The 24,294-nt window shown below is 34.9% G+C and overlaps 1 protein-coding gene across 1 annotated transcript in view; it reads right to left on the bottom strand.

Moving 5' to 3' along the window:
* Nucleotides 1–24,294, bottom strand: part of LOC136842382 (NADPH oxidase activator-like) — an 87,577-nt gene that overhangs the window by 61,113 nt on the left and 2,170 nt on the right. Inside the window, exon 2 of the mRNA XM_067109638.1 lies at nt 3,370–3,490. Coding sequence (XP_066965739.1) covers nt 3,370–3,490 — 121 coding nt within the window. The remainder of the gene's footprint in view (nt 1–3,369; nt 3,491–24,294) is intronic.

Below are 24,294 nucleotides of genomic sequence, written 5' to 3' on the forward strand. Positions count from 1 at the left end.
CTCTCTCTCTCTCTCTCTCCCCCCCGAAGTAGATCAGTCATGAAGTACGCACTTACATAATTTTCATCAGGTTTTCAATTTTCATCAGGTTTTCATACATACCGCAACTCTCTCTCTCTCTCTCTTACATTTTACAGCTGTTGAAACCGAATTCAGTCTCCTTTTCTCTCTGTCGAGTTGCAGGTGTCGAAAATGAAACCCATTCACTCTCGTTCATCACTTGAGTGATTTCAGTCATACGTCTCTCTCTCTCTCTCTCTCTCTCTCTCTCTCTCTCTCTCTCTCTCTCTCTCTCTCTCTCTCTCTCTGACAACACAGATGTTTGTATTTCCTCTTTATTTTTCTCTCAACTCCTGCTTCGTTACAACTGCAAACATACTCTTCAAATAACCACAGATATATCTGACAAAACTCTCTCTCTCTTCCACACACACACACACACACACACACACAGACACACATACACATACACAAATCAGGCGTTTGCTTGTCATACATTTTCTCTCTCTCAACTCCTGCTATGTTGTCAACATACTCCTCAAATAACCACAGCTAAATCTAACACACGTGTCTCTCTCTCTCTCTCTCTCTCTCTCTCTCTCACACACGCGCGCACACACACACACACACACCTGCCCAACTCATACATTTTCTCTCTCAACTGCTACTATGTTACAAACATACTTCTCAAATAACCACAGCTATCTCTCTCTCTCTCTCTCTCTCTCTCTCTCTCTCTCTCTCTCTCTCTCTCTCTCTCCGCTAGTATGTTTCTCTGTCTTCGTTTGGAAGTCGGGTGTCAGGTGTTTAGGCGCCGCTCCGTGGTGGCGGCAGCGTTCCGAAACATGGCTTCTGCTAAGAGGGAAACAAACGCTTACGGGATCGGCTTACACCGCACATAACCGCGCGTAGGACTAGAATAATACTGATATTTATATTCCGCCTTCCTTAAAACCCCTTCGCACTAATCCTCTCTATCTCTGTTCCGTTATCATTACTGTCATCGTCATCATCACTGACGTTGTTATTAATATTAATATTCGATTTTATTTTATTATTTTTTTTTTTAGAGTGGGGTTCCGGGTTGCATCCTGCCTCCGTAGGAGTCCATCACTTTTCTCGCTGTGTGCGCTGTTCCTAGTAGCACACTTTTCTGCAAGAGTCCTGGAGCTACTTCGGCATCAATTTTTCCAGATTCCTTTTCAGGGATCTTCGGATCGTGCCTATTATTATTATTATTATTATTATTATTATTATTATTATTATTATTATTATTATTATTATTATTATTATTTTGTTGAATATGATGGCAGCCTTGGTTGCATCTGCCATCATATTCAACAAAACATGTTTGAAAGAGGGCCTACACCCGAAGTATCTTATTATTATTATTATTATTATTATTATTATTATTATTATTATTATTATTATTATTATTAGTAGTAGTAGTAGTAGTAGTAGTAGTAGTAGTAGTAGTAATCCACTATAAAATATCTGTCAAAATATATTATTGATAGAATGAGCTTTCTTTACTGCTAATGTAACCTGAACGGGCTCTTTTTATTAAGCCCTGTTGTTGCACTGTGTTGTTGTCTCCATAGGTTTTAAGTCTCACTCTAATAATTGTTTATAATGACGTTACTCTTCAATTCCTATACTTTAAATATTTAACTAAAGTGGACTTTATTTCGTTAAGTTATGTTACCTTGTGTCTAATTTTGAGTATCCCTGTTCTATTAATGCCCGTATGGTTTATTTTCTTAGTTTTATTTACTTTAATTTGGATAATGGGAAACGTAGAGAATAAAAAAAACAGCCTTTGTAAACTAAGAAGCAAATAATGCAGTAACTGAAGTTTAATTCAACAAGGTGAACCCTTGAATCTTGAGCTAAAACAAAAAAAAAGGGCCACGAGAATACCTATAACTAGCCCGGGACCAACTGAAACACGAAAAGGAGGGGAAAAAAGGGCGGGCTCGACCCAAAAGATGATAATTTCGGCAGCGATGTCACTGAACTGTGCAATCCGATGTTGTAAATGTGGGAAGAGGTGCCCTGACGGGTAGTATGAAGTCGTCTGGGAAAAGGAAGGACTTTTTCCTTATGATCAAAGGAACAGTGACTAAAACAGTACTTGCAGAAAAGTGAGAAGCGGAATCGAGAGAAGGATAAGTGGCTGTTTTTGTTGTTAGACGCAGACGCAGTGTTCCTGTTTCAATCCTACCGAGCAGACGCAGTGTTCCTGTTTCAATCCTATCGAGAAGAGTAACAAAAGAAGCCCAGAAAATTGAAGGCCACTAATCACAACAAGGTACATATAATAATTTGGATAAATATACAAATCAAAACATCTGAATAAAATGCCTGAATTTAGGGAAAATTTAGTTTTTTGAACTGCGCAATATCCCCAACACACACACCTGAAGGCCCCTGAACACAAACACTTTGTCAGAAGTGAAAGGTTCACTGGTTTTCCCTAAAAGCACATGAAAAATCGGATGCATAAGGAGACAGAAATAGGTAGTAACTGTGTCGTGGAGGTACTGAACTTCAGCGAGTTACGAGACCCCCATTCAGATACGATCGGAAGATGAGGGTCGATAGTTGAAGAGAGAGAGAGAGAGCAATTCGAAATTGCGTGCGAACGATGGAAGAGATTTGGGAGATGGGGGGGGGGGGGAATATGGAAGGTCGAACAGCAACTTTACCGCGATATGCTGGCTTATAAATAAAAGGGAAACACCCGCTTAATATATATATATATATATATATATATATATATATATATATATATATATATATATATATATATATATATATATATATATATATATATATATATATATATATATATATATATATATATATATATATATATATATATATATATATATATATATATATATATATATGTATATATATACATGTATATATGTATGTATGTGTGTGTGTGAGTTTCTGTACACATGTATTCCTCTGTAATTAGGTTATCGTTCTTAGTTGACTCAATTATTATTATACCGTACTGTGAACTCTTCACTGATCATTCCTTGTCCTATATATTATATAATTAACTTACTTTATTATAGCCGATTACTTTACCTCCTACATTTTTCACTGTGTAATCTGTAAAATAATATCAAATGCGTCAATCAGTCATAAGATCCATCAATTACACACACACACACACACACACACACACACACAGAGAGAGAGAGAGAGAGAGAGAGAGAGAGAGAGAGAGAAGGGGCACGATGCATCATTTTTCATTTCATGTATGAGGCCTTTTGATGGACCAGACTGAATTACCTGCTGCCAGAGGTAAACAGATTACCCAATTATGATCATATATGGGAAGTGGATATTTACGACCCGCATAGGCCACAGCCCAAGTAGCAGGAGGAGGAGGAGGAGGAGGAGGAGGAGGAGGAGGAGGAGGAGGAGGAGGAGGAGGAGGAGGAGGAGGAGGAGGCTTGTTCCACGATGCATCCTTTTTTTTCGTATTTCGGACCACGTATAAGGTAAATTTTATAAAAAGAACATTTGAAAAAAGGCTGGAAAGCTTCACAAAACAATATGAGAAGAAAAAGACTGTTCCACGATGCATCTTTTTCTCATATTTCGGACCACGTACAAGGTGAATTTTAAAAAAATTAAAAATTCTCAAAAAGACTGAAAAGCCTCACATAAGTAAATGAGAGGAAAAAGGCTGAAAAGATTCACAAGTCAAATGAAATGAAGTTTGAAAAATGATTAAAGGCTGTACATAGAGCGGAGAACATATGTAAGTGCTAAAATGTAAATAAGAAAATTTTGAAAAAAAAACAAGACTCGATGTTGACAAGAAAGAAACAATAGATACAAAAAAAAAAAAATAATAAAAAGTCGGATATAAAAAAAATATAAACTGGGACACGAAACTACAGATATATAAAAAAGTAAAGATAAAACAAGGAAAAACTCCCTACTTAAATTCACATGACGTCACGTGGATGTTTTTTTCCTCATGAATTCCCCAACATATTCCTCTGCCGCATGAGACAACATGAAAATTATGGAAATTTCGAAAATTTACATAACGCTTCGGTGCTTCAAGTATTGTTTTTATGCGCACATAAATTTTACGTATCAGGCTGATGTGTCCTTGTCAATGGTATCTGATGACTTCGAGCATAATGGGGCACAACTTTTCCTCATTTGCCATTTAGTAAGCTTCTCAGGTTGTAAGCATCATTTGACAAACGTCAAGATGACGCCGCAACTTTTCCTCATTTGCCATTTAGTAAACTTCTTAGATTGTAAGCATCATTTGACATACGTCAAGATGACACCGCAAGTAAGCCTGTGAATGCGGACTTATGCTATGAGAGAGAGAGAGAGAGAGAGAGAGAGAGAGAGAGAGAGAGAGAGAGAGAGAGAGAGAGAGAGAATGATGATTCTGCTGGGGTGGTAGTAGAAGTAAAAATAAAAAAAAAGGAGATTTTGACATAAAGTTGCGGACTGAAAATAAGTGTTCAAACTGGAGAGTGGAGCGGGTTTTGAAGACACTATTGTGAGTTGGAACGGTGAAAAGAAACTACATATTCTGGTGAGAGTCTGAAATTGTTTGTGAAATGAGAAAAGTCAGAAGTTGATGAAAACCAGAGTGAGGTCGTAAGTATAATGTTAAAATGGAGCGTGGAACAGTGAAAAGGCACTGCTGATGCTGATGAAAGTCTAAATGAAAGTCTACAAAGTGTTTGTGAACGGAGAAAAGTCAAAACTGCATACGAAAAGAATAAGGTTATAATTATAATAAAAAAATGGAGGCTACATAAACACACACAGACACTACACGCATGTATGTATGTATGTATGTATGTATGTATGTATGTACACATGTATGTTTGTATGTATGTATGTATGTATGAATGTATGCGTGCATGTATGTATATATGTATATTTCGTTTCCCCTTATAGTGAATGGGTACAAAATATAAAAAAAGGTCACTGCAACGTCCACCATATTTTTTAAGCTAAATCAACTGGCAAATGGAAAATTACATATTAACAAATCAACACGAAGGACATGCTACTCTGTTGTCCGCGCACACACACACACACACACGCAAAAACACATTCCGCCTCACGCATAAACTCACAAAATTATATCTCGATCCCCAGCCACTTAAAGGTGGAAATATTACGACTAATAATCGCTTGCTGCCCTCTCATTAACTTCACATTTCGGCAAAAATTCCAAGGGCGACCATTACATATTAATGACCCGATTTAGAGTTGACATTTTGGATCATACCCCCAACGTCGCTTCTATCTGCGTCGACAGCGTCGGGCACGCGCTATTTTAGCGCTGATCACAAGAGAGACTTGTCTCTTTTCGGACAGCAAAAGCAAAAGTGACAGGCAATGTCGTGTCCTTTTCTTGCCCAGGTCTGCATCTGCGATTTTAGCACTGATCTCGAGAGAGAATTGTCTCTTTTTAGACAGCAAAAGCAATAGTGACAGGCTGTCCTTTTGTTGGCCAGAACCGCATGCACGATTTTAGCACTGATCAAAAGAGATACTTATCTCTTTTTAAACAGCAAAAGCAAAAGTGACAAGCAACTTAATGCCATTTTCTTGCCCAGAACCGAACTAGAAAGAAGGAAGGCAAGACGGGTGGTACCATAAAATCGACAGAATATAATTATCCACTTCGAATCGTAAGTACGCCAGTTCGTGCGTCATTCTGGAGTTAAAAGGGTCCTGAGACTTTCGTGGTTCATTGAGCATAACAACACAAACAAAAACAGGAAAGATTCATGAGACTGACACTTGTTCCATTGAGAACAAAGGACGACAATCAACAAGAACAAGTACGATACGTATGACCACGCTAATTAAAGATGATGACTAAGACGGAAAGTTTCACGAGGAGGTTTTTTGTTATTGACAACAATGCACAAGAATAAGAAGAATTCATGAGATGTTATCGCTAACAGCGATAACGAATACGAAGGATACACGTGGCTGTCCTTGTTATCGGAAGTGAGCAACAAACACACAAAAGGATAAGAAAGACGTAAAAGATTCATGCAGGTTGTTCACAAGAGTGACACAGACACACGGGTCTAATTCGTGAGATTTGTCAACAGGACGAAAACAGCGGCATAAAGGATTCCCGGGTCAGTTATAAATAAACATAAAAGACAGAGGGATCATGAGATCGTTACACAGAAGAAAGACAAAGGACTGAATAGGTCAGCTGACGGGAAAAACAAAGAAACAACGCATCCACGAAGTTATCGATGGAAATAACAAATACACGAAAGGACTCACGGCGTCTATAACTAATACGTGCGACTTACAAAGCAATCTTTGCAAACGAGGACAACAAATAAAGATATGGGTAATGGATGAGGCTGTCTTTGCCTGCAACTGCTAACAAATGTGACCTCATCCATAAGTGCTTTTGCCTCTCGAGATACTATCGGAATATTTATAGCAAGGAGGATTGGTTTCCAACAGCATTCATTATTAATAAGCTCAATGAGTATTCTTCACAGGGGGACATAATTATTAGGCATCATGATCTGCTTTTGAGATACACAATTAGCATTAAGGAGTGGAAGAAATGTTATCTGAAAATCATAAGTGAGACTGGAGTAATGTGGAGGAAAAAAAAAAAGGATATATTCTCATACCCAGTGGAGTGTTATGACCACAGTATATAAAAAGAGGACTGTAATTAGATAAGCCATGTTCTCTAATTACGATGCAGGTATGCACTGTAAATGACAGTGGACAGTATTCACTTCCTCGGAATAAATATACAACGTTAACAGCAATTATTACAAGACAGAACTTAACTCAGGATGGAACGCACACACACATATGTATGTGTATATATATACATATATATATAATATACATACATACATACATACACACATACATATAGTTATATATATATATATATATATATATATATATATATATATATATATATAGTATATATATATATATATATATATATATATATATATATATATATATATATATATATATATATACACGCAGACAAAAATACAGGTTAAAAATCAATTAAAGAGTTTTGAGTTCTTAATAATGTTCTTCCAGAATTACCTCTTCACCCTTAACCATATCACTCAGTGTAGCTTGAACGCAATTACTCAGCGTTTTTAAGCCTCGTTTACGCTCGTCATTCTCGCCCACAGCGAATTCAATGCAGAACGCCTAAAATAAGTCTTTTCTACCTGACGCGTCCTGTAATCAATTCATTTATTGCTTTCGATCCTCCGTCTGTAAGCTTCAGAATCCATCACACCTGAAATGTCTATCCATTACGCGCGTTCAGATATGATCCGTCGCAATTAGTAACGTCTATTAGCAAAGGCAATAATACCTTTCCGAAAGTCATGCTTGTGGCTGTCTGTCCCGAGATTAATGAGCGTTTTCAACATGCAAATGAATTCGGCTCCTCTCGCAAGTCCGGCAACGTCTGCGGATGACAGAGGGCGTTTTTCCAACACTGACAGAGAACTGCAAAAGAAAAGTGGTCTTCCTTGTCTGCAAAAAAAAAAAAAAAAAAAAACCTTCAGAAATAAGACTAACCAGTAAAAAAAAACTTGTCCACGTTATCTCGAGCGCAAACAAGTTGGAGATTTCAGAACCATCATCGTCTGTGTAATTACAATCTAATTTAAAGAGATGTTTTGAGTCTCAGAGACCAAATCAATCAAGAGAGCCTCTGGATTTTCAACAAGGTAATCGTTCAATTTCCGGTGTTTTCCCAAGAGAGGTGGAGTAAATTTTCACGAGGCGTTTGAAGGCTGTCCGAAGTAGATGAGGCTACATTGACAGAGGACTGCTTTAGCAAGATCATGCAAACCTCGCTGAAGCTTCCTTAAATGTGAATGAATGAAGGTACCGACAATAATGATGATGGCAGTGATGAAGTGATGCATTAGAGTCGGGCATTTATCTTACTGCCAGGGTAACTTTGCAGACTTATCATGCTGTTCTTTTCAACAGTGCGTAAAAGCATCGTTGTTACAGAAGCTGTCAGTTACATCTTACAAGGGGAGAGCTTTGTAAAAGCTTTGCCTATACTATACAAGAATCTTCATCTGATTTAAAGCAAGTATCGTAAAAGTATCGTTCTTACAGAAGCTGTCGGTTACATCTTACAAGGGAAGAGCTTTGTAAAAGCTTTGCCTATACTGTACAAGAATCTTCATCTGATTTAAAGCAAGTATCGTAAAAGTGTCGTTCCTAAAAGTTATCGTTTACATCTACAGGAAAGAGTTATCCTATACAGTACAAGAATCTTCATCATTTAAAGCAAGTACCGAAAAGTATCGTTCTTTGTAATCTTACAAGGAAAGAGCTTTGTAAAAGCTTTGCCTATACAGTACAAGAATCTTCATCTGATTTAAAGCAAGTACCGTAAAAGTATCGTTCTTACAGAAGCTGTCGGTTACATCTTACAAGGAAAGAGCATTGTAAAAGCTTTGCCTATACTATACAAGAATCTTCATCTGATTTAAAGCAAGTATCGTTCTTGCGATGCGATTATCATCGCAGATATCGTCCGATCTTACAACAATCCCGGCAGGCGGTTCAAGGACGTGCCCAATTCACCCCCACCTCCGACCTCCCCCCACCCCTTCTCCTCTATTGATGCCACTCCAAAAGGGGGGCAGAGCGTTCCAGTCACCGCAGTGGGTACGGCCGCGATTGAGATCTCCGTTTTGACAAGATCTAAGAGGTGCCGTATTGTCTACTGAGGTCGTTACACTGACAAGATCATTTAAAAGCCTGTCTCGTGTTTTTAATGGATACACAGAGACTGGGCTCTCCTGGGCTTCAATGTCACTGGAAAATAAAAGATTTTTTTTACGACGAAGCTTTTCGCGATGAAGTTGTAGTTTTAATGGAGAGTTGGAGGTTTATCGTCGTGCCTTTTAATCATAATTGTTTTCTTTTTAGGATATTAAGATTATAAAAGGTAAAAAGGCAGTATTTGCCGCCATTAGGTTAATTACAAAACTTTCTCAGTTATATATAAATAGCTTTTTGCAATATTAACCGTATCGCCATGCATATTAATCATAATTTTTTTAAGAATTTAAGATCATAAAAGGTAAAGGGAAGTATTTGTCGCCATTAGGTTAATTACAAAACTTTCCCACTTACATATAAATAGCTTTTTGCAATATTAATCGTATCGTCATGCATATTAATCATAATTTTTTTTTAAGATATTAAGATTATAAAGGTAAAAAGGCAGTATTTACCGCCATTAAGTTAATTACAAAACGTTCCCAGTTATATATATAACAATAGCTTTGCAATATTAATCGTAAAAAATAATTTCGTTACCTGCTTTACGAACAGATGAAATGATGTGATACACATCACATAAACTGGCTTTAACTTTTGTTATTATACGTAAATACAATGCAAAGTTCCAGTCAAGCGAAAATTTCGCTCGAAAACCAGTACATTGTATTCCCCATCATATTTATCTGTCCATTCGTTTATCTGTGTATAAATATGCAATACAAAATATATAGAATTACCAACATCTTTATCTTTGAACAACTTGCTAAGAAATTTTCTACAAAAAGAGAATTTGGAATAAGAGAAAGGTTTCTAACACCAAAAAATATGATTAGAATGCATGACGATAAGATTAATGTTGCAAAAAACTATTTATATATAATTGGGAAAGTTTTGTAATTAACCTAATGGCGGCAAATGCTTCCGTTTTACCTTTTATAATAATAATAATAATAATAATAATAATAATAATAATAATAATAATAATAATAATAATAATAATAATAATAATAACACAGAACCACAGCTCTGAGATGTATTCCAAAAAACGGCTATTTACTCCACTTTCCTATTCTTTTTCAAAAGCAGCTTTTCCATCTTTAAACGGGGCTCATTTGCAAGTGTACTGAATAAGAGGACCTGCTTTTTAAAAGTTCTTTTCTCGATTAACAAGGTGCGTCCTTCAAGCAATGACCTCGGCCGGCACATCAAAAAGTTCATCTTTTGGTTTGGTTGTAAAGAGATGCACTGGTGCGCTAGTGTCCACGGAGAGAGAGAGAGAGAGAGAGAGAGAGAGAGAGAGAGAGAGAGAGAGAGAGAGAGAGAATCAAATACGTTTCACCGAATCATCATAAACTGATGAAACCAGAGGTTATGCAGAGAGAGAGAGAGAGAGAGAGAGAGAGAGAGAGAGAGAGAGAGAGAGAGAGAGAGAGAGAGAGAGAGAATCAAATACGTTTCACCGAATCATCATAAACTGATGAAACCAGGGGTTATGCAGAGAGAGAGAGAGAGAGAGAGAGAGAGAGAGAGAGAGAGAGAGAGAGAGAGAGAGAGAGAGAATCTGCATAATAAGTTTCCACGAATCATCGTAAAAGGTTAAAAGCAGAGGATATCCATAGGGATTTGAATGGGATAAAAATAAAAATTTGAGGAGCCATACAAAAACACCACCGTCAAAAAAAAAAAATCCAGAGAGAGAGAGAGAGAGAGAGAGAGAGAGAGAGAGAGAGATCAAATAGGTTTTTACGAATCATCATAAAAGGATGAAACCAGGGGTTATGCAGAGAGAGAGAGAGAGAGAGAGAGAGAGAGAGAGAGAGAGAGAGAGAGCTCAGGCTGAAACACCGCCGTCTATGATACTCTTCAGGTACCAGGCGTGGCGAGATACGAATTTCTAATTAAAGATTTAATTACCCTCGGTCGATCAATGGAATCACACGCCCAAGTCACGACGAAAAAGGACAATAAAACAATTACGTTCGCGCATATAGCAACGAAGCCACGCACACACGCACACACACACACACACACACGCACACACAGGTGGAGGAAAGTTCTTGCGTTTAATGCATAAGCGTTTTTCTGCGATTCACTAAGGGGGAAAACGAAACTAATTTTATAGCAGTTATAAAACGCGCGCTCTTACAATGAAGAAGAGCTTATATTTGATCATGATTTTTCAGTAAGTTTAATGCTGTAAGAATAATGACGTTAGAAATAATAATAATAATAATAATAATAATAATAATAATAATAATAATAATAATAATTTATGAGTTTTCAGTAAGCTGAACACTGTAACAATGACGTCAGAAAAATACGTCAGAAATAAATAATAATAATAATAATAATAATAATAATAATAATAATATATGAGTTTTCATTAAGTTGAATACTGTAAGAATGAAGTCAGATATAATAATAATAATAATAATAATAATAATAATAATAATAATAATAATAATAATAATAATAATAATAAACTTTATGAATTACGTGAGTAATAAATTTTCTTGCGCACTGAAAACATGAAATGTCTTCATGACGACAGTAGTAGATATAAGTGAAAATATTAAAGTAGCATTACAACAGCAGCAATAATAGCAGCCACAGAAAAAGCATGAATATATATACAGCTCATTGAAGATAACTCTAACAACCTCTCCGATTACATATTCCTCAGGACCTTATGACTTTGCTGAAAAGCCATTAATAAAATTAGAAACAAATGTAGGCCTGATTTTAGTTTTTTCTTGGATTCCCTAATTAAAACCTAATTAAAAGATGAGTGTTCCTTGTTCAAATTAAAAAAAAACTTGTACGCATTTAAAAAAATACATTCAAATAAACACGCCAACATGCAAACGATTTTCATAACCTATGCTTTGTTTCTCCGTCAGTACTCTCTCTCTCTCTCTCTCTCTCTCTCTCTCTCTCTGTCTGTAAGTCTCTCTCTCTCTCTCTGGACTTGGCTCCGAGAGTCAATTATGAAGGCTGATCACACAGAGACCTTGAACTTCTATTGTTATTTGGTAAGGTAACGCCGCTCTCTGAATACTGATCCACAGGGAGTTGGATTCTTCCTTGCTCCCAGGATGAAGAGAACATAAACAATATAGGAGCCCGAAGGATATTGCACTTCGGCGTTTATGACACAGAGCAGTGTATGCAGGCATACAAAGCGCATCGTATCTACATAGGTATGCATAATATTTATGGGGTTATACATTGTCATGTCAGACATGAATATTACTACATATATATACGTTCTTACATGCAGTGAAATTTATAGCTGGGTGAACTGGTGAGGGATTAGCTAGGAGCGATCCAAACACACACACACACATGTATACATATATGTATGGGTGTGTCTATGTGCATGTTTGTCTGCCCGTGTACATTTGTACGTGCATGTTCATGTGGCATACAAATAATACAGAGAAGCCGGTGATCAGTCATTCATCCACACAAACACACACACACACACACACACACACACACACACATATATATATATATATATATATATATATATATATATATATATATATATATATATATATATATATATATATATATATATATATATATATATATATATATATATATATATGCATATGCATATGCATATATATATAAAACGTGTGCAAGGCCTATCACTCTATAAAACCACAGACCAAACGAACAAACATACAAACCACTTTCATTGCCTCCCATGCGCGCAATCATCAGACCATCATGAGATGGTAATGACCAAATCATTTCCCAGTAATTGTTTTAGGGTTTTTGTTCTCTCATTGGTTCCTTTCCATGATTGATGGGAGGGTAATTTCTCTCCTCTCAGACTCATCTGTCTCACTTCATCAACAATAAACACAGCTTAATCTAAGGCATTATAGTGATAGCGACTTGGAAAATTGATGCCCTCTGCTAATTAGCTTTTTATGAATGTTAATATTATTATTATTTTTTATTATTATTATTATTAGGCACCAAACGGACCATTTATTGCAAAAAATATTCTGATTTTTCTTATTAAATAAAATTGTAATCCTACATAGTGTGTTTAATCCATGTACGTATATTTCATCAAAAACACAAACTTGCACGCGCACTCTCTCTCTCTCTCTCTCTCTCTCTCTCTCTCTCTCTCTCTCTCTCTCTCTCTCTCTCTCTCTCTCTCTCTCTCACATATATGTATATGTGTGTGAGTGTACATATGGATGTGTATATATATGTATACAAATATATATATATATATATATATATATATATATATATATATATATATATATATATTATATACATACATATATATATAAAAACATCCATGCATAAATATTCTTATTTTCCTCTTCACGTTTGTTCCCCTTCCTTTATATTCCCAACATAAATGTCGTATATCCAATTACACTATCCCTCCTTATATTTCAGACTCTCGCCGTTTCAACATATTCTAAAATAATCTTTATTCTCTTTCTCTTCACTACTTACTCTCTCGACTCCCTTGTTAACCTTATGATCCGTAGGACCTCTTCCTCCTCCTCCTCCTCCTCCTCCATCCTCCTCCTCCTCCTTCTTCCCGACATCAGAATTAAATTTCGACTGGTCCTTCGCCTCTCCTTCATTTTCATTCCTTGTTTATTTTCTCGTGTTTCGTTTTGTTCAAGTACGGCTGACACATAAAACTCATACATGCATTTACACTCTATCTGCCTACTTCTCTGTCTGTCCGTCTATTTATCTATCTATCTTTCTATCCATCTACCTATCTATCTTATCTATCTAGTATATATACACAAACATATATACACACACATTTATACAGATATATATGTGTAAATATATATACATATATATATTTAAAAATATATACGTATATATGTATGTGTATATGCATGTACAAATAAATATATGTATGTATATATATATATATATATATATATATATATATATATATATATATATATATATATATATATATATATATATATATATATATATGGCGTCAGGAGGAGGCGTGACACGACATTCCGTCTCTTCACTTGCGCAACAATTCGAAGCCAAACCTCATTATCAGGCTGAAAGATATAAACACACAAATCATAACATATTGACTTGACTCAAACAGCACACACATAAAACAGGAAACTCAAAAAGAATGCCGAGTACCGTTCAGGGAAAAGCAGGGAAGACGAGCGACTGCCACAACGTACAAAGGACAAGAGACCAAAAAAGTAAGCTCAAGCCATTTGTTTAACTCTGGAGTTATTTGTTTAATAAAAAGTGATTCGAAGATGGGAATGAGGCTCTAGAAATGTTCATATTCTACATTTACATTTAGCAGTATGGAATAGAGTGCAGTATAGAATTTAGGTCAAAGGCCAAGCGCTGGGACCTATGAGGCCATTCAACGCTGAAACGGAAATGGAGGGTAAAAGGCCTGAAAGGTGTAACAGGAGGAAAACCTCAAAGCAGTTGCACTAAGAATCAGTTATTAGGAGAGGGTGGAAAGTAAAATGAAAGAGAATATAAATGGAGGTACAGTAAAAGGAACGAAAGGGTTTGCAGCTAGGGACCGAAGGGACGCTGCAAAGAACCTTAAGTAATGCCTACAGTGCACCGCATGAGGTGTACTGACGGAACTACACACCTACGGGGTTTAACAGTACGGTTCAGAATATTGGAATATTCGGGAGACGCCAATCGAACACAAGTACAATAATTGACACCTAAATGTCAATTAATGCGAACATTGAGGAGCCTACTAGAGGCTCAAACATATTTTCCCTGATTACGCCGGGAACAAGTAAATATATAAACCATATTTGATGCCAATATGGAGGTCAAGTCTTTCTTTACATTTAAAGAGAGACCTTAATGCCAAGGAGTTTGTAGGTATTAACTGGCATTTCAGGGCAGGGCATGTTGTTTGATTAGTTGTCTGATGTGGGTAAAGAACGAATTATTTTGAAAAAATAGAAAGACTTGTATAAAACGATTTCTTAGGAACAGTATGGAAATTTACCTTGAGCATAATTTTACTGTTGAGAAACTAATTTAAATACTTGAAAAAAAAAAAACAATTTGATAGGACAATTTTTTGAAAAATATTTTTTGAAGAAACACGATCACCTTATGAAATTCCGACCAGCTCAATAACTATAAAAAATGGTACCTAAATCTTTCTAGAAACAAATGTAAAAAAAATTGTCATTGTACTCAATACTTCCATAACTCAAAAAAGCCAATTTATTTTCTTTTTTATAATCAACAGTCAGTTTTATTTTAGGACGAGCAGTATTAGCAAAGTGTAGGTAGGTACCGTCGACGTAATGACTGTAAAACAGTTTCTGATACATCATAGGGCAATTTAGTATGTGTGTGCGTGTATGCATTATGTATACACACACACACACACCCATATATATATATATATATATATATATATATATATATATATATATATATATATATATATATGTGTGTGTGTGTGTGTGTGTGTGTGTGTGTGTGTGTGCGTGCAATCAGCCATTCCAAGTGGCTGACATGTACAGCTTCGAGCTCACGTCTGATAGGTCCGTGGATCACCTACAGTTCATCGCACACCAATCCACCCAGGTATGAATGGGTACCAGCGTCTCCTTGGATCAAGAGAAGAGAAACGGCCTGAGCCTTTTATATATATATATATATATATATATATATATATATATATATATATATATATATATATATATATGTATATATAATATATATATATATATATATATATATATATATATATATATATACATACATATATATATATATATATATATATATATATATATATATATATATATATATATATATATATATATATATATATATATATATATATATATATATATATATATATATATATATATATATATATAGAGAGAGAGAGAGAGAGAGAGAGAGAGAGAGAGAGAGAGAGAGGATAAATCATTTTTACCATTATGTCCAGTAACATTCCCTAATGCCATCATTTACTTCCAACAAATACATGAGTGGCGGAGAAGTGGAGGCGATGAATGTATGTATGTTAGTTTGTTCGGGAATGCGTGCGTGCGCGTGTGTATGTTATAGTGACTTGGGGGAGGAGGAGGAGGAGGAGGAGGAGGAGGAGGAGGAGGAGGAGGAGGAGGAGGAGGAGGAGGAGGAGGAGGGAGTAGAGACTCGAGTTTCAGTGTGGTGTAAGCGTGGTTTTAAGTTACCTTAAATTCCAGGTACCTTCTTCCTTCGCCGACAGGGTGTCCACATTTAACCCTAAAACTTCTGTATTACTTCTATCGTCATCAAAGTAAATAATAATAATAATAATAATAATAATAATAATAATAATAATAATAATAATAATAATAATAATATGGAGAAGTAGAAATACTGAGAAATAATATTAGAATTTTTGCCACTGCTGAAAACAAACTAACCTTCTCACGCAATACCGCAATTTAAATACTTTAAAGTTACTTCTAATGAAAGAACATACTTAATCTTCCTAATAATGCTATAACGTTCTTTGTCAAATGACAAACAATTACGGGTACTGTTGATGTAAGAAAACAAAAATGCGGAACACGCAAACCACCACAACAGTAAGTCAGAAGAATTTAATCTATTCTTTAATTATCAAAGCTTGCATAAAAATAGGCAACTGACACCCCAGCACCGAGAGAGAGAGAGAGAGAGAGAGAGAGAGAGAGAGAGAGAGAGAGAGAGAGAGAGATTGCTGCCAGACAGTGCAGAGACAAATCATTATTCGAATTCCGGGAAAAGTCATGCAAAGTTCAAATGATATTTCAGTGCTGGAATTTCACGCATTTTATTTATTTTTTTTTTTATTTTACGCTTTCCACATATTTTCTGACTCAAAACTTGAGGGTGTCACGAATTCATAATACCTAATATACAAAGATGCTCTCCCTGATATAAAGTGTAGGCTAAGTATGTACAAAACTCATATTACATTGAAAATATGCTCTGGCATATGTAATAATTTTAAACATGCATAATTATAACCAACCAGTGGATCCAGAAACACTCCTCCTCCTCCTCCTCCTCCTCCTCCTCCTCCTCCTCCTCCTCCTCTCCTCCTCCTCTCTCTCTCTCTCTCTCTCTCTCTCTCTCTCTCTAACGAATATTCCCTTTTATATCTTGAGACATTCATTACTTTCAGGCTATACATAAACTCGTAATCAGATTTTCGAAGTTATTACACTGAACAGAGAGAGAGAGAGAGAGAGAGAGAGAGAGAGAGAGAGAGAGAGAGAGAGAGAGAGAGAGAGAGAAAGACCCCCAAACCATTCAGTCATCTAATAACCGTTCATAAAACACATCGAATAAGACAATATAGTATTACAATATATTTTTACCTTTTCGATAAGTATCCTTCTATACCCTGTACTCCTTGTCACCGGCCGTTTATTGATTTCCTTAGCAAACTCGATCTTTAAAGTGATTGCAAGTCAACGTTAATTTTCCTTCTGTTGCATAATTTCTTGAAATAAACGTTCGCCTATCCTGAGAACTTTTTAATTTATATAAAGTGTTTGGAATGTACATTTTCCTTTATTTTGATATGAATAGAATTTCATAAAGATCTCAGGTAAGGCGTTCATGAATTACCAGCCATCAGCTGAATTTCAGCACTTTTTCTGTCCGCCCTCAGATCTTAAAAACTACTGAGGCTACAGGGCTGTAAATTGGTATGTTGAACACCCACGCTCCAGTCATCAAACATACCAAATTGCAGCCCTCTAGCCTCGGTAGTTTCTATTTTATTTAAGGTTAAAGCTAGCCATAACAGTGCATCTGGCAACGATATAGGACAGGCCACCACCGGCCCGTGGTTGAAAGCTTCATGGCCCGGAGGGTCATACCTCATTATACCGAGACCACCGAAAGATAGATCTATTTTCGGTGCCTTGATTATACGATGTACAGAAAACTCGGTTGCGCCGAAGAAACTTAGGCGCAATTTTTACTTGTTCATGGTTGCCATCAATATGAATAATGAATAAGTCCTAGACTTAGAAGCAATATAAAAAAATTATTCACGAAAACCTGACAACATAAAACTGTAAAAAAAAGATCCGACCTTAATCTTGGTCTAATGCGATGAATGCCTAGAATTGAAAATCAAATACAGCGACTTATAAATATTAAATATTACGATTAAAGAAGCCAAAAATAGACGTAACTAAATTTTGGCAATGCAGAGACATCCTGCATGTTGGCAACGTCACCATATATTTAGCGTACCATATTTATCAAAAACTGTGCAAAATGGAAAATAATAATAATACATGATAATACAAAATTCTCAGACACTAAAATACTAATAAATAATACTCGTACGACAACAGAGCAGCTGCAGTGAGTCCAAAGTATAGTTTTCCTAAGATAAATTAGAGGAATTCTTATCTACTGTCTACATTCATTTGCCTGGTTTTTCTCAGAGCACAAAAAATTGTCCAGACGACGAAGCCAGACGGTATATATATATCAATAAGCCTTAATTACGTAAGAAACGAGCATACAGCACCTGCATATATTCACTCAAAGGTCAGCCAATGATAATCCTGCACAAAGAGCAAAAAGCATATTATTATATTATTAAAGATGAAACTTCAGTTTTTTTTTTTTTCAGGCGATAAACATAAAAGTTTTCCTATTTTCTTTCCCTCAAATGTTGCTTTGTTCATTTTGATCTCTCTCTCTCTCTCTCTCTCTCTCTCTCTCTCTCTCTAGGACGCACATATGTCCAGCAGTTACAGTATGATTCGAATTTTCGAAGGTACAGATACAAACGAGCTGACAGTAACCAATAGCATTATATATAATATATATTATATATATATATATATATATATATATATATATATATATATATATATATATATATATGTGTGTGTGTGTGTGTGTGTGTGTGTGTGTATGTATATATATAAATATATAAATTATATAAATATATATACATGTGTGTGTATAAATATACAAACATTAAAAACACTGCATGACCAAACGCATAAAAAGATGAACAGTAAGCAAGGTGAGGGGTTCACACATGTAACCAGCAGAGTTAAGGGCACAGCGGGCGAAAATAAAGATAAGCCAAACACTCCGATAGAGAATTGAAATGCACCACCCATTACACAATCTTCACTTCGATCCAGATGTTTAACGCACTTAATAATAGGCTAGGAAAAAATCTTATCAAGCAGTCAGGGGAAATGACTTCATGCCATGCACGCCGCATGAGAGAGAGAGAGAGAGAGAGAGAGAGAGAGAGAGAGAGAGAGAGAGAGAGAGAGAGAGAGAATTACCTAAACGTCGTTTGATGCTTCCACTTTATTCAGGAAGAAACAACAGATGAATTCGCAGGATCAATCGATAAGGTGTAGGCAAAAGCACGCACGGATAAACTCACAATATGCCGAGTACATTTGAGTATGCTGTGCATAACATATTTGTTATTTTGAGTAACTGTTATAAGTCATTGTATTTAGGCATATGTAACGTTCAATTGTTTCCTTCATAAACACACAATATTATATATGCATGTATATATATATATATATATATATATATATATATATATATATATATATATATATATATATATATATATATATATATATACATATATATGAATATATATATATATATATATATAATATATATATATATACATATATAAATCATACATACATATACACTGTCTATATATATATTTAACACACACACACACACACACACACACACACACACATATATATATATATATATATATATATATATATATATATATATATATATATATACATACACACATGCATACATACAGTATATATATATGATTATGTACACACATATGTAAATATAAATGTATTTATACATAATATATATATATATATATATATATATATATATATATATATATATATATATATATATATATATATATATACAGAGAGAGAGAGTCAACGAACGACCCTGCACCTGCAGACGACTGCAGACTGCTGCAGTCTGGCGATAGGGGGGGTTAATCCCAGTCCAAATAATAACCGACTATCAAGCGCTATCATCGAATAATTGATCCACAATACATGTCCTGAGACCCCCCTCGGTCGAGATGATTAATTTGGCTAAATCGGAAATTGGCTTCATTAGCTTCACGAAAAGTCATCCTCCCCGATGCATCATGGGTAATAATCATACACCGTGGAGGAGGAGGAGGAGGAGGAGGAGGAGGAGGAGGTAGGAGGGTCCTCCTTGATCTACGGGCATTTTTAGATTATTATCAGCCAACGTTATTTTCAGTACTAACTGTCATTATCGGTATCTTGAGAATAAACATTACTGTGAGAATAACTGTAATCATAAATATGAGATACAATTTCCTTTGAATTCGAGTAATGATCATAGCTGCTTTATATACATTATATATATATATATATATATATATATATATATATATATATATATATATATATATATATATATAATATAATATATATATATATAAATACAATATATATATATACATATATACAGATTTGTGTGTGTAAATATATATATATATATATATATATATATATATATATATATATATATATATATATATATATATATATATATATATGTATATATATATATATATATATATATATATATATATATATAAAATACATTATATATATATATATATATATATATATATATATATATATATATATATATATATATATATATATATATATATATGCAAATGTGCTACGATAATGAAACACAAGGTATTTAACCAATGACTCAATTTTCCCTGTGACACACCTGCATACATACGTTGCAGTGATTGCAACCGCACACGCATGTACACGTGTAAGTGTGTATGCACGCCTGAGTGGTAATACAGTTTTCTTCCGCAATCAAGCGTTTAATCTGCATGAAAGCAATTGGTGTTGTGACAAGCGAAATTCCCAACAATTATTTACAAGGTAAGTGCTATCCTCCAGAGTTAACGGAGGAACAATGACCAAGTAAGGAACATAATTGTTTTGAAATGTGAATCCAATTTATAACATTTATTGGCTCTCTCTCTCTCTCTCTCTCTCTCTCTCTCTCTCTCTCTCTCTCTCTCTCTCTCTCTCTCTCCTTCACACACACACACACACATATATATATACATACCATTTATTTCCATCGATTTTTATATATATATATACATACATACGCGTATATTTAACTTGAATAAATTTGCAAGAATCTTGATATGAGAGCTTTACATTAAATCTTTAATCATGACCTTTATAAAGCTTTTTCGCATTCACCGTCAGTTCTTACTCTTGTGCTCTAATACAGTATATGCGCTCTTTTGTTTCATTTAATCGAACGTAGCTTTTTTATACCTCTCCGTTTTTTATAGCTTCATTTAATCAAACATAGTTTTTTATACCACTCCCTTTTTTATAGCTATTTGATATTATCCCATTGTGTGTTTACTGTCCCTCCACCCCTCTCCTCATTCCTCTCTTTTCTTGCACAAATCCTCGGTCCTTTCTTTCCTTTTTTTATTCCCGAAATGCTTTCGTCATCTTTCCCCTTTCATCTTCTGCGCTGCACTTTTTCCTTTTTCTTTTCTTCCGGCCGTCCTTTTCTTCCCGTTCTGTATTTTTCGTCCTTCGCCCGCAAATTTCAGATGTGCTCCGGCAGCAGAAGACGACGGCGGTGGAGGAGGTTCCCACAAGTCCCGTGGGTGGGGACCCCAACCCCCCACCCCACCCTTAAAACCCCAAAACCTGGGAGCGTCGACGTCACTGGGGTATCGAGTGTCGCAGGTGGATGAAAACCCCTTCCCCTAAAACCCCAGAGAGATGGAAAGCCACTTCCTTCGAAAATACCCTTTTTATTCTCTGTCTTTCTCCCTTTCTTTCTTTCTTTTTTCTTTCTTTCCCTAAAGCAAAAGCACACGTGCAAAACAAAACTACACAATAACAAGATTCACTGACGATGTTGCCCGAGGTTTAGATGCTAAATCACGACGAATGGCAGAACTTGGCAAGAATTCTTTAGTAGAAGCTAGTCCTTGGCACTATTTATGATAAGAGGATGAAAAATTAAGATCCTCCTTGACTTATATACTTATGCAATGGAAAATAAACGTATATCAATTTACGCAAGGTTCTATATATGTATATACAGTATATGTATATATATATATACATACATACAAGTATTCAATCTTCCTTTATACACAGGGCATTTACACACTACAAATGAAACTTAACTCAGTTCGTCATTCAATTGAATCTGTTTATAGATTATAGGCCTGAGAGAGAGAGAGAGAGAGAGAGAGAGAGAGAGAGAGAGAGAGAGAGAGAGAGAGAGAGAGAGAGAGAGAGAGAGAGAGAGAGACTTTTCTTATACCTTCAGATGTGAAATTTTCATTCAAAAATTAATTTTACATTCACAGTAATCCGAATGGGAACGTGAAGAGGGTAAATTCAGACATAGTCAGAGAGAGAGAGAGAGAGAGAGAGAGAGAGAGAGAGAGAGAGAGAGAGAGAGAGAGAGAGAGAGAGAAGACAAGACCCATTACCTGGACATTTTTCAAAAATTAATTTTACATTCGTAATCCGAATGGGAACGTGAAGCTAAATTCAGACAAAGTCAGATGCCCAGAGAGGAGAGAGAGAGAGAGAGTACAGATTAGAGATTAGGTTAATGCTTCAAGACAAGACCCATTACCTGGACATTTTGTACCTGTGCTTGAGTAAATGTCAGACTCAAGACAATTTTGCATTTTTAATTTAATTAATTTGATTAATTTGTTCTTTCATGAACAGATTATTTAATGTTTCAAGACAAGATTATCAAGAGTAAATGTCAGACTCTTTTGCAGTTTTAATTTAATTAATTTAATTAATTTGTTCTTTCATGAACGATATTTAATGTTTTATATGAAGATTATCAAGAGTAAATGTCAGACTCTTTTGCAGTTTTAATTTAATTAATTTAATTAATTTGTTCTTTCATGAACGATATTTAATTTTTATATAAGATTATATATATATATATATATATATATATATATATATATATATATATATATATATATATATATATATATATATATATATATATATATATATATATATATATAAACAGGGTATTTCAGAGAAGCGTCCTAGAAAATACTATTGGAAAACGTCAGGCAAGTTAGAAAGAGAATTCATGTTTATTCAGCGTAATGATATTTAGTATTAAAGTCATAAAATGTTCTTGTGTCTCGTAAATTAAATGATACATTATACTTATACACATACATTATATACACATGTATATGTATATGTATATAAATATGGATAATATATACATATAAATGTGTACATATATGTACATGTGTGCGTGTGTGAAAAAGTTCTCCCCAAAGGGAACACAAAACCAAGAAGAATTTAAGATTCGTCACAGCAACTGGCAGCGGTGTTCAAGATCTTCCCAAAGTATATTTTCATTTGAGACGTTTGGATCGCGTAATCGCCAAGAAAGAAACAGGAACAAAGTCCTTTAATTACCAGGAATGAGAGAAGAGAGTGACTCGACTATAAGACTTCAAAGTTTCATGAAGTCATAAGCACCCATGGGTGAAGTCCAGACGGAGTCAGGGTGTTCTGACTTTCACGGAGTCCCAGGGAATACTGATGTAGCTAGGATAACCTTGTCAATACTTTCTTATTGACGAATTAACGAAGGAAGCCAATCAATTATTCAAGAAGCCAATCAGGCATTGAAGAAGTCAATCACTTGTTCAAGAGGTCAATCAATTATTCAAGAAGTCAATCAGTTATTCAAGAAGTCAATCAATTATTCAAGAATTCAATCAGTTATTCAAGAAGTCAATCAATTATTCAAGAATTCAATCAGTTATTCAAGAAGTCAATAAATTATTCAAGAAGTCAATCAGTTATTCAAGAAGTCAAATCAATTATTCAAGGAGTCAATCAGTTATTCAAGAAGCCAATCAATTATTCAAGAAGTCAATAAATTATTCAAGAAGTCAATCAATTATTTAAGAAGTCAATTGGTTATTCAAGAAGTCGATCAATTATTCAAGAAGCCAATCTATTATTCAAGAAGTCAATTAATTATTCAAGAGGTCAATCAATTATTCAAGAAGTCAATCAACTATTCAAGAAGCCAATCAATTATTAAGTTTCATGAGCTACGAAGAGTAGTAAAACCAAGACTGCGAAAGCTATGAAAATAACTTAATATAAAGAAAGAACAAAGTCAATTTGCTTAATACGCAGCAGAACAAACAGAAACAATATATGCAAATATATATATATATACGTAATAAACACGTCATTACACTTCCCTCAAGTATGTTTCTCCAGCTTCCTCTCGAGCCGTAAATTACGT

This window comes from Macrobrachium rosenbergii, chromosome 10 (genome assembly GCF_040412425.1).
Source record: "Macrobrachium rosenbergii isolate ZJJX-2024 chromosome 10, ASM4041242v1, whole genome shotgun sequence".
Lineage (NCBI taxonomy): Eukaryota > Metazoa > Arthropoda > Malacostraca > Decapoda > Palaemonidae > Macrobrachium > Macrobrachium rosenbergii.